This window comes from Mustela erminea, chromosome 5 (genome assembly GCF_009829155.1).
Source record: "Mustela erminea isolate mMusErm1 chromosome 5, mMusErm1.Pri, whole genome shotgun sequence".
Classification (NCBI taxonomy): Eukaryota; Metazoa; Chordata; class Mammalia; order Carnivora; family Mustelidae; genus Mustela; species Mustela erminea.
This window is the reverse complement of record NC_045618.1, coordinates 29,354,535-29,366,880: the sequence shown is the minus strand read 5'-3', so window position 1 is coordinate 29,366,880 and position 12,346 is coordinate 29,354,535. Positions and strand designations below refer to the sequence as shown.

General features: G+C 37.3%; 1 protein-coding gene across 3 annotated transcripts in view; it reads left to right on the top strand.

Annotated features, from left to right (window-relative positions):
• SCAPER (S-phase cyclin A associated protein in the ER) overlaps positions 1-12,346 on the top strand; it is a 520,882-nt gene that overhangs the window by 70,238 nt on the left and 438,298 nt on the right. For all 3 annotated transcript variants that reach the window (XM_032342354.1, XM_032342353.1, XM_032342352.1), the window contains one exon: positions 7,471-7,571. In XM_032342354.1, coding sequence (XP_032198245.1) covers positions 7,471-7,571 — 101 coding nt within the window. The remainder of the gene's footprint in view (positions 1-7,470; positions 7,572-12,346) is intronic.

Below are 12,346 nucleotides of genomic sequence, written 5' to 3'. Positions count from 1 at the left end.
ACAAAGTTGGAGGGCCCATATTCCCTAAATTCAAAACTCACTACAAAGCAACAGTAAACAAAATAGCATGGTGCTGGAATAAGGATAGACATTGATCAGTGGAAAAGAACTGAGAGCCTGGAAATAAGTCCACACATCTGTGAATGTTGAAATTTTTAAAAAGATTTATTTATTTATTTTAAAGAGAGAACGAGTGCATGAGGGAGGTGAGGGACAGAGAGAGGGGGAGGCTTAACTGATTGAGCCACCCAGGTGACTCTGTAATCATTGATTTTTGACAAGGGTGGCAAGACCATTTAATGGAGAAAGAATAGTCTTGAGAAAATGGTGCTGGGACCAACTAGATATCCACACACAAGGAATGAATTTGAATCCCTTCCTCATTCCAAATATAAAAAAAAAAACTGACCTAGATTAAAGACCTAAATATAAAAGCTGAAACTATGAAATTCTTTGGAAAAAAAAAAACAACAGGTGTAATCTTTGTGACCTTTGACTTGGCAATAGTTTCTTAGATATGCTACCCAAATGCAAGTAACCAAAGGAAAAAAACAGATATTAATATTAAAAACTTATATGTGTTATAGAACTCTTATCAAGTGATAGGACACGCCACAAAATGAGAGAAAATATTTTCAAGGCATGTATTTTACAAGAGTCTGATACCCAGAATATATAAAGAACTCTTGCAGCTCAAAAATACAGAGGACAAATAACCTAGGTTAAAAATGGTCAGGGAATCTGGGTGGCTCAGTTGGTTCAATGTCTGACTCTTAATTTCAGCTCAGGTCACGATCTCATGGTTGTGAGATCAAGCCCTGCATTGGGCTCTGCTCTGGTTTGGGATCCTGCTTAAGAGGCTCTCTCTACCTCTCCCTCTGTCCCACCCCATCCCACTCTCTAAAAAAAGGGGGGCGGTGCAAATGATTTGAATAGATGTTTCTTCAGAGAAGGTATGCTGTGTCCAGAAAGCACATGAAAATATGCTCAACAATTTTAGTCCTCAGGGAAATGCAGATTAAAAGCACAGTAGTACCACTTAACACTCATTAGGATGACTAGACTCAATAAGTTGGAAAATAGCAAGTACTCTAGGATGTGAATAATTGAGACCCTCATACAGACTTACCTTGGACATCCTGCAGGTTCAGTTCCAAACCACTGTGATAAAGTAAATACCACAGTAAAGTGAGTCAAATGAATTCTTTGGTTTCCCAGTTCATATACGTGTTATGTTTATACCGTGGTCTAAGTGCAGTACCATCATATCTAAGGAAGCAATGTGTTTGCCTTAAATAAAAATATCTTATTGCTAAAAATTGCTAACAGTCATCTGAGGTTTTAATGAGTTGTAATCACTGATTATAGATCACCATAACAAATATAACAGCAATGAGAAAGTATGAAAATATTTTAAGAATTACCAAAATGTAACACAGAGACATGAAATAAGCACTGTTAAAAAAGAAATGGCATAGGTAGACTTGTTCAGTGCAGGGTTGCCACAAACCTTTAATTTGTAAAAAACATGTTATCTCCTAACTGCCATAAGACAAAGCATAATAAAATGAGATGTGCCTGTGTATTGCTGATCAGAATGTAAAAATGGTGCAGTGTTGATGAAAAAGTTTTGGTAGTTCTTGTTAAATTTAGAGTTACATATGATTTAGTAAATCCACTGCTAGGTAATATACCCATGAGAATTAGAAACATGTTCATAGGATAATTTGTACAAAAATGTTCATAGCAGCATTATTCATAATGGGCACAAAGTGGGAACAAGCCAAATTTCCATCAACTGATAAGTGAATAAACAAAATGTGTTTATTTATGCTATTATTTAGTCTAAAAGTTACTGAAGTACAGATACATGCTATCAGGTAGATGAACCTTGAAAACCTTAAGTAAAAAAATCCAGCCACAATAGACCATATTCTATATGATTCTGTTTATCTGAAATGTCTGGAATTGGCCAATCCATAGAGACAGAAAGTAGATAAATGGTTTCCAAGGGTTGGAGGGAGAGGAATATGGGAAATGACTATTAATCGGTACTGGATCTCTTTTTGCGATGATGACAGTATTCTGGAGTTAGTTGTACAACTCTGTGCATATACTAAAAATGACCAGATTGTATAATTTTAAATGGTAAATTTTATGGTGTATGAGTTATATCTTAAAAAATGTTATATCTTGAGCAAAAAAATGCCAGTATTACACAAACTTTTCTAGAACATAGAAAAAGAGAACTCTTTTCAGCATAACCTTGATAGCCAATGCTTTTTTTTTTTTAAGATTTTTAATTTATTTATTTTGACAGAGAGAGATCACAACTAGAGAGAGAGGCAGGCAGAGAGAGAGAGGGGGAAGCAGGCTCCCCGCTGAGCAGGGAGCCCGATGCGGGGCTCGATCCCAGGACTCTGGGATCATGACCTGAGCCGAAGGCAGAGGCTTTAACCCACTGAGCCACCCAGGCGTCCCGATAACCAAAGCTTTTATGAGAAAGAAAAGTACAGACCACTTAGCAGTACAGATGCACAAATACTAAAACAAATATTGATATATTAAATCTGGTGATTCAAATATCTAAAAACAGATTACAGTCAAATTAGGTTCATTCTGGTACTGCAATGTTGGTTTTAATCTTTCAGTATGAAATTAATATTGCCAAATTAGATGATAAAGATGAAAAATCATATGATTGTCCAAATAGATCTAGGAAAAGTATTTGACAAAATTCAGCACCTATTAATGATAAAAATAGCAAACTGAGAATAAAAGAGAACATCCTTACTGAAAGAAACTTCAAAAAAACCTATGTAAACATCATACTTACTGGTGAAATGTTGAGAACTTTCCTTCTGAAATTGGAAATGAGACAGAGTCAGCTTTCTTTATTTCTAGTCAACATTGACTAATGTAATATAATAAAAATAAAAATAATTAATTTAAAAAAGAGGGGAAAAAAGAGGAATCTAGCCAACACAGGAAGATAAGAATAATATATAAAATATATAAGGCTTGGAGAGAAAGAAAGAAATATGTTATTATTCACAGTTGACATATTTACATTTACATATTTAGAAAATCTAGAAGAATCTAAAGAGAAATTATCAGATGTATTGAGTTATTTAAAGTTGCTAGATACAAGTTCAAAATATAACAATCAATAGTGACAGAAAATTTAAAAATATTTAAAGCAACTACCACTTATTCCTAGGGCTAAAGCTAATAAAAGATTTGCAAAACTTTTAGACAGAAAACTGATACATTTTGAGAGACATTGAATAAAATGCAAATGTATGTATATAGGTATATGTGAATTTGTTCATACAATAGAAAAGACAGTATTATAAAAATGTCAGTTTTATTCCAGTTGATCTATAGAATCAATGCAATTACAAATAAAATTCTACCTTTTTCCCCTGGGAAATTGAGAAACTGTGAATTTTTATGGAAATGCAAAGGGCTGGCATTAACCCAGGCTACCCTGCAGTCAAAGATATAGTTGGAGGATTTATTCTGCTGGGTTTTGAGTTTTATTTTATTATCTTATTTATTTATTTATTTATTTAAGTTTGAGAAGTTCTTGTACATTTTTAGATACTGGCCCTTTATCTGATATGTCATTTGCAAATAGTTCTCCCATTCTGTTGGTTGTCTTTTGATTTTGTCAACTGTTTCCTTTGCTCTGCAAAAACTTTTTATCTTGATAAAGTCTCAGTAGTTCATTTTTGCCTTTTTTCCCCTTGTCTTTGGGGACTTGTCTGGCAAGAAGTTGCTGTGCCTGAGGACAAAAAGGTTGCTGCCTGTGTTTTTTAGGATTTTGATGGATTCCTGTCTCACATTTAGGTCTTTCGTCCATTTTGAGTTTGTTTGCTTGTTTGTTTATTTATTACATGTAGGATTTTTTTCCCCCCAAGATTTTATTTATTTATTTGACAGAGAAGCACAAGCAGGGAGAGTGGAAGAGGGAGAAGCAGGCTCCCCATTGAGCAGAGAGCCCGATGTGGGACTCTGTCCCGGGACCCCCAAGATCATGACCTCAGCCAAAAGCAGTCACTTAACCAGCTGAGTTACCCAGGCACCCCATTTTTGAGTTTATTTTTGTGTATGGTGTAAGGCAGCAGTCTAATTTCATTCTTTTGCATGCTGTCCAGTTTTTCCAGCACCATTTGTTGAAGAGACTGTCTTTTCTCCATTGGACATTCTTTCCTACTTTGTCGAAAATTAGTTGATCATAGAGTTGAGGGTCCATTTCTGGGTTTTCTATTCTGTTCCACTGATCTCTGTGTCTTTGTTTGTGCCAGTACTGTACTGTCTTGATGATTCCAGCTTTGTAATATAGCTTGAAGTCTGGAATTGTGTTACATTTTGCTTTACTTTTCTTTTTCAGAATAGCTTTGGCTATTCAGGGTTGTTTTTGTTCCATGCAAATCTTAGGATTGTTTATTCTAGCTCTGTGAAAAATGCTGGTGGTATTTTGATTGGGTTTGCATTGCATGTGTAGGTCTCTCTGGGTAGCTTAGAGATTTCAGCAATATTTGTTCTTACAATCCATGAACATGGAATATATATAATATGTAAATGTAAAAATGAAAATTAAAAAAGACTTAAAAAAAGAATTGATAAAATAAGAAAATAGCTGAAAAGGAAAAAATATAAAACTGAAAGACTATAGAATAATACGAATGCTATATAGTGTTTTCCCCCAGAGCTGGAGTTTTGCAGCTCTATATGATCAGTTAACATGGGATTAGCTGGATGTTTCTGCTGGTATTCTGGGGAAGGGGCCTATTGCGCTGATACTCAGGTATCATTGCCCTGGCAGAATTGTATCCCCCTTTATCAGTGGTCTGGGCTCAGTGTAAGTGGCCTGTGGTTGTCATATGTGGCTGTTTTACTGCCTGAAGCCTTTCAGCAGTAATGGGGGGAATGAAAATGGTGGCACACTGATCTCTGACCCCAAAGCTGAAAGTTTGAGCACCCCCCCTACTCCTCAGTGAGTCCTCACAGAAAAGCAGTCAATCATTCTTGTCTCCCTGGTTTCCATACACACTCTGTTCACCCAGCCTATGACTGAGCGTTTTTATCTCAGGCATGTGACCCCAAACCCCTTTGGAGTCTCCAAACTTTATGGACTCCTCAGGCGTGCACCTGCACTGTTCTTCCCAGGAGAGGTAGGGGATTCTCCCTGTGGGTCTGCCTCTTAATGGACCCCTGCTTGGAGAGCACTTGCCCAACATCACAGTAGTTCATGATTTATGGCAACACTGAGCAGAAAGCTGGTACTCGGACTCACTGTTTTTAGCTGGCTTCCCCACTCCAGTGCTTGGGATCTCTGCCCCCATTCTTTTGGTGACCCCTGGAGATCTTGAGGCCATGCTGTTCCACCTGGGATTCTGCCCTGCTTCACCACCTGAGCACGTTTTAGGCAGACTTCTAAAAGTTCTGATTTTGAACTCTCCTGCTTGTAACACTTTCTGGTACCTGGCTTGTAGAGGCTCCCTCCCCACCGTGGTTTGTCTTCTGATATATCACCCCTCATTCACTTCTTTGCACCTTCTACCTTGTGAAAGATGGTTGCTGTTCTATTGTAGAACTGCAGGAATTCTTTTCTCACGTCTCTGGTTGATTTCACAGGTGTTGAGAATGATTTGGTAATTCCCTAGCTAAATTCCAGGGACCAGAGGAAATTAGGGTCCTTTACATATCTGCCATACTAACTCCTCTGGGAGAGAGAATCTTAAGCAGGCTCCACATCCAGTGCCATGCCTGTCCTGGGGCTTGGTCTTACAACCCTGCGATCATGACCTGAGCTGAAATTAAGAGTGGGACGATTAACTGACTGAGCCACCCAGGCACCCCTTGAGTTTTATTTTAGAACTACAGCAGGGTAACTTAGTTTGGTATTGTTACAAGAATAAACAGACCAATATAACAGAGGAGAGACTCCAGAAAAAGACCCATGCTCTGAAAGGCAGTGTTGGAGAATATCTTCCTGACCTATGGTAGGAAAATAATTTCTTAAAAATAACACAAATAGGGTGCTTGAGTGGCTCAGTGGGTTAAGCCTCTGCCTTCAGCTCAGGTCATGATCTCAGTGTCCTGGGATCGAGTCCCGTATCAGGTTCTCTGCTCAGCAGGGAGCCTCCTTCCTCCTCTCTCTCTGCCTGCCTCTCTGCCTACTTGTAATCTCTGTGTGTCAAATAAATAAATAAAATCTTTAAAAAAATGACACAAATAGTACCAGTCTTAGAAGAGTCAGAAGTTAGACTACCTCAATATTAAGAATTTATGTTCATCAAAAGGTTCTATTCCATTATGAGAGTGGAAAGGCAAATATATGTGGTTAACATATATAACCAAAAAAGGGCCCATATCCAAAAGAGGTAAGGAAATCCCTCCTATCAAAAAGAAAAAGTCAGGAGTGATTAATAGGTGCTTGGGCTAGAGTCTTGAATAGGCACTTCACAAAATGAGAATGGCTAATAGCATGTGAAAAAGGGCTGAAAATCATTTATAATCATCATATTAAAACAAAAGCAAAACCATTACACAGCCATCAACCAGAATGGCTCAGGTTAAAAATAAAGAAAACCCCAAATGGATAATACCAAGTGTAGTCGAAGGTGTGGAGTAAGAGCTCATATACACTGCTGGTGGGGAGTGGCAAACAGTTTGGTGTTATACACTAGAGTAGAACATATGCTCATCTTGTGACCCAGTATTTCCTCTCTTGGGCTTATTCTCAAAAGAAATGCATACATATGTGCAGAGGACATACATATAAATAAGAGCATATAATTTGGAAATCATTCCAATGTTCTTAAACTGTAGATTGGATAAATAAATACACATACAATAAAATACTCTTCAGCAGTGACCTTGGAGAATGACAGTAAATGAATTGCAGGTTCATTCTGCAATATGAATGAACCTAGTAAAAAAAAATACAAAAGAAGTGAAAAAATAATAAATATGATTTCATTTATATGAATTTCATAATCAGATGAAATCAAACTATTAGAAGTCAAAGCAGTGGTTGCCTTGGAGCAAGGATAGAGTAGTGATTAGGAGGGGACACCAGGTAACTTTTGGAGACCAGCATTGGTCTGGGTGGATGGATGCATGGGTCTTTGCTTTGAAATAATCTGTATATTTTATGCATTTTTCTGTTTATTAAACTTAATAATAAAAAAGGTTTATTAAAAGAATGGTCTTCGGGGGGGGGGCGGTTTGAGAAGGAATATCAGTACCGTCTATCGATCGTTAGATTATCAGCTTAGATTTACTAACTTCGTCCTGTATAGTGAGAATAAAAATAAGACCTAAAAAACTTAATCAGTAGGGTTTGTTGCTTTCTCGATGAGGAGTATAATATAAAAATTATTAATTCCCAAGTCCGTCAGTTCTTAAAACTTTTCGGGCTCAGGAAGGAATTTAATTATTATTGTTTGTTTTAATTAGGAGGTGCTAATGATGCTGGATAACTACGTAAGGGATTTTAAAGCATTGATTGACTGGATTCAACTTCAGGAAAAGCTAGAGAAGACAGATGCACAAAGCAGGTAATGAACTCTTATCTTTATAGCAGCTAGCAGTTTCAAAAGCAGTAATTGAAACTGACAATAACCTTGACCTAAGTTTAACTTGAAACCTATAAACAATCTAAAAGTTGGGAGCTGTATTTCTCCTTCAGTTCAGTAACAAATATTATTGGGTCCTTACTAGTGCAAGGTACTTTTATCCAGTATAGAGATTTAATTGCTGAATATGATGCATTTACTACTCCCATGTTTGTAGTCTAAGGGTGGGATAAAAATAGAACTTATTACCACAAAAAAACTATTGCAAGTGTTCAGGGCAAGATGGGGTCATCTCTCTTGTAGAGGATAGATCAGGAAAGATTTCATGGAGGATAGGAAGAAGTGTTGAAAAGATGTGGTGGATTTTAACAAGTGGTTGGTCTTTTAGATGAAGAGAGCAAGTTCAGACAGCTGTTGAAGTGCAGAGCATGTGTGAAGTGAAAGTAATATAGGGAAATATATATATTTCTTCCTAATGTAGGGAAACATATACTACCTTAAGGAGAAATACATATGTGAGGAAGGCAGTAAGGAAAATTGATGATTTTTGATTAGGGTAGTCATGAGAGATCAAAGTTACTTTAGAAACATTCACTTTTTTCTTTTCAATATTTAAAAATAATGTACATTTAAAAAATGTAATATTACACTAAATATAGTGTCATATTAGTTTCAGGAGTAGAATTTAGTAAGATATCACTTCCATATAATCCCCAAAGCTCATCATAGTTGCCTTCCTCAATACCCATCACCCATTTAACTCATCCCCCTGCCCACCTTCTCTCTAGCAACCCTCAGTTTGTTCTTTATAGTTAAAAGTTTGTTTTATGGTTTGCCTCCCCCCCTGCCAAGGTTCATCTGATTTGAGAAACTTTTATTTGGAATCCCCACACAACACCTACGTCCTATGCACCAGGCTCTGGGACTGTTGTGAAGAAGGAAACAAACACAGTCCCTGTCCTCATGAAGTATATAGTGCATTTGCAGGAAAAATTAATGTTAAATACTTAACAGTGTACAAAGTGTCATGAAAATACAGTGTACTTTGGGGATATAAGGAAAAGCACCATCAACCAGTTTGCCGAATCCAGGAAGACTTACCCAAGGAGGTCGTATTTAAGTGAGACAGAAATATCATGTAGGAGTCGGCATGACAAAGAAAGTAAAAGAGTAACCGCACGTAGAGGGAATGAATGGTATATGTGATAACCTGGAAGTAGAAGAGAGCATAGTAAGTCAAGGAATTTCGAGTGTAGCAGGACTGAAATGGGGAGAACAAGGGGAGGAGTAGCATGAGTTGAGCCTAGAGAAGTAGGCTGGGACCAGATCATGTAGAGTTCTGTGGGCATCATAAAAACTTTAGACTTTATTTTGAACCATAAAATGTTTTTAAGTAAGGAAGTGACCTCAGATTTGTGATTTTAAAAGATCTTTCTGGCTGTAGTGTGGTAGGGTTGAGGTACAGCAGTTTAGTTTATAGATTATGGCTACTCAGACTGGAGTAGTAGCAATGGGGAGAGGAGAGATATTCCAAAGATTGATGATCAGCTAGACTTAGTATTATTTCGATTATGTGCAAAGGCAGATATTCACTTATCCTTATAAATGAGACCTGATCCCTTGTGGACTAGGCCAAGTCACATGAAGCTACTATAATACATTTTCTCCTAGAGAAGACAGGCCTAGGCTGCCTCTTTCGCTTGGATTTAACCGTGGTTCAATTTCTATAAGTGGAATCATCCAGTAAAGAACATGTTTTTTGTCCTATCAGCACCATGGGAAACCAGGGGAGTGAAGGAATCCCACGCAATAAATCCAGAAAGTCTTGATCCCCAGGAAACCAAATCCAGGGAAACCATGTTGTGTTGGTCCTTGGAACATTTTTGTTTCTCATAATGAAAAAAAAAATGCTTTTAAATCCCAGTGTAGTAATGTACACTGTTATATCAGTTTCAGGTGTACAGAATAGTGGTTCAACAATTATATACATATACTCCATGCTCATCACAATAAGCGTACTCTTAATCCCCTTCGCCTGTTTCACGCATTCACTGCCCCTCCTCCCCTGCCTTGGCTCTAGCCATCTGTTTGTTCTCTATAGTTAAGGATCGGTTTTGCGGTTTGTCTCCACCAACCTTTGTTTTGTTTCTTTTTTCCCCCCTTTTTTCTTTTCTTTTTTTTAGGTTCAAATGTAGAATTTAGTAATTCATCAGTTGCATACAACACCCAGTGCTCATTATATCAAGTGCCCTCCTTAATGCCCATCACCCAATTATCCCTTCCCCCTATCTACTTCCCCTCCAGCAGCCCTCAGTTTGTATCCTAGAGTTTGGCATCTCTTATGGTTTGCCTTCCTCTCAGTTTTCATCTTACTTTATTTTTCCTTCCCTTCCCCTATGTTCATCTGTTTTGTTTCTTAAATTCCACAGATGAATGAAATCATATGATGTTTGTCTTTCTCTGACTGACTTATCTCTCCTCTCATAATAGCAAGTTTTGATACGGTTTTTACTTGCTTTACCTACAGTCCCTGGGTAGATCAGGCCTAGTCCACATTTGTACCAAGCAGTTTCACTCTTAATCTCTGAGAAGTGATTAAATTTAGGGGTGGTACATTCTTTCATTGGGTTGAACCAAGTTAAGGGATCATCATGCTGATCAGAGATTGGTGGCTCTATTGTTCTTGTGAAGATAAGTAGAAGAAAGCAAGTTCAAATAAAATGGAATAGATATACAAGGGGAATCAGGGATGAAGGAAATCATGTGGTCTTTGAGAGTTTAAGATTGTTGCTTTTATGCTTCTTTCCTCTTGGTCTAATCCTCATGATTCTTTATTCCAGTTTTTCCCCACCTTGGATGTCCTTGACCTTTTATATAGTTTATATCCTTAGAGTAAATCTTCAACTTATTTTTCTTTTTCTTTCTTTTTTTTTTTTTTTTTAAGATTTTACTTATTTATTTAACAGAGATCACAAGTAGGCATAACGGCAGGCAGAGAGAGTGGGAAAGAGGCTCCCTGCCGAGCAGAGAGCCTGATCCGGGGCTCGATTCCAATACCCCAGGACCATGACCCGAGCTGAAGGCAGAGGCCTAACCCACTGAGCCACCTAGGCACCCCTCTTTTACTTTTTACATTCAACTTGAGTTTCTGTTTCTTATGTCCAAAAGGGTCTACAAATATCACCACCAATGCATAAGAAATGAACTAATTTTTTTTTTTTTTTTTTTTTTTGCCTGCCTATAAACTACAGTCAGGTAGCAGTGGCTATGTTGAGGATAGTATTAAGAAAGATTCTGAGGCCAAGTCCAAGGTGAACGCTGTCCTGGTACCATGGTTCAGAAGTATACCTGAGATTTCTCTTTTTATCTTAACTGGTTATCAGCATATCTGCTCTTTGCTTTTTGAGGCAGCTCCTGGTTATAGAAAACAACCTTAAATTCCCTAAAGATGGCATTATCCATCTTACTTTCTTCAAATCATGCATCAAAATTCATTTGAGATTCAAATGTAAAAACTGCAGTTGTACATAGAGAAGAAAACAGATAAATATTTATATATTTTTATTGTGGGTAAGGACTTTATAAGACAAAGGCAGAAACCACAAAGGAAAGTATTAATAGGCTTAATTTAATAGGAATAAAATTTGCCTTTCTGCATAAAAGATTAAACTTTAAGTAGTTATGTTATCTCTGCCAAAGGATATGTAACCATAGTAGTAGTAGTAGTAGTAGTAGTAGTAGTAGTAGTAGTAGTAATAGTACTAAATTAGAAAATGATGAAAATCCCAGTGGAAAAAATGACAAAAGTTACCAACATGCTAATCCCGAAGAAGAAATTTATTTTTTATTTTATATATTTTTTAAGATTTATTTATTTGAGAGAGAGGTTGAGCACAAGCAGGGTCAGGGCAGAAGGAAATTGAGAGAAGCAGATTCCCCACTGAGCATGGAGCCATCAGAAGGCTTGATCTCAGAACCCCAAGATTATGACCTGAGCCAAAATCAGGAGTCAGACACGTAAATGACTGAGTCACCCAGGCACCCTCCCAAAGAAGAAATTTAAATGGCTAGTAAAAAAAAAGATCAGCCTGACTAGTAATGATAATAAAAATATATGATTTTTTTAAAAACAAAAAAAAATTTGCTAATGAATTTTTTAAAAAACACACCATTATTGTGGTTTTGATTTGTATTTCCCTGATGCTGAGTGATATGGAGCACTTTTTCATGTGTCTGTTGGCCATCTGGATGTCTTTGCAGAAATGTCTGTTCATGTCCTCTGCCCATTTCTTGATTGGATTATTTGTTCTTTGGGTGTTGAGTTTGCTAAGTTCTTTATAGATTTTGGACACTAGTCCTTTATCTGATATGTCGTTTGCAAATATCTTCTCCCATTCTGTCAAACTGAGGGTTGCTGGGGGGAGGGGGGTTGGGAGAAGAGGGGGTGGGGTTATGGACATTGGGGAGGGTATGTGCTTTGGTGAGTGCTGATTCACAGACCTGTACCCCTGGGGATAAAAATACATGTTTATAAAAAATAAAAAATTAAAAAAAAACACACCATTATTGAAATTTTTATAAGAAAAAGACCTCGTGACTTTAGAGATTCTCTCTCTCCCTTCCCCTCTGTCTGTCCCACCACTCATGCTCTCCCCCGCCAAATAACTAGATAAATCAATAAGAAAATATTTAAAAAAGTAAAAGAAAACTCCTCACAAGACCAAAACTCTAGCATAGGAGTAAGCGAACTCTTCCTA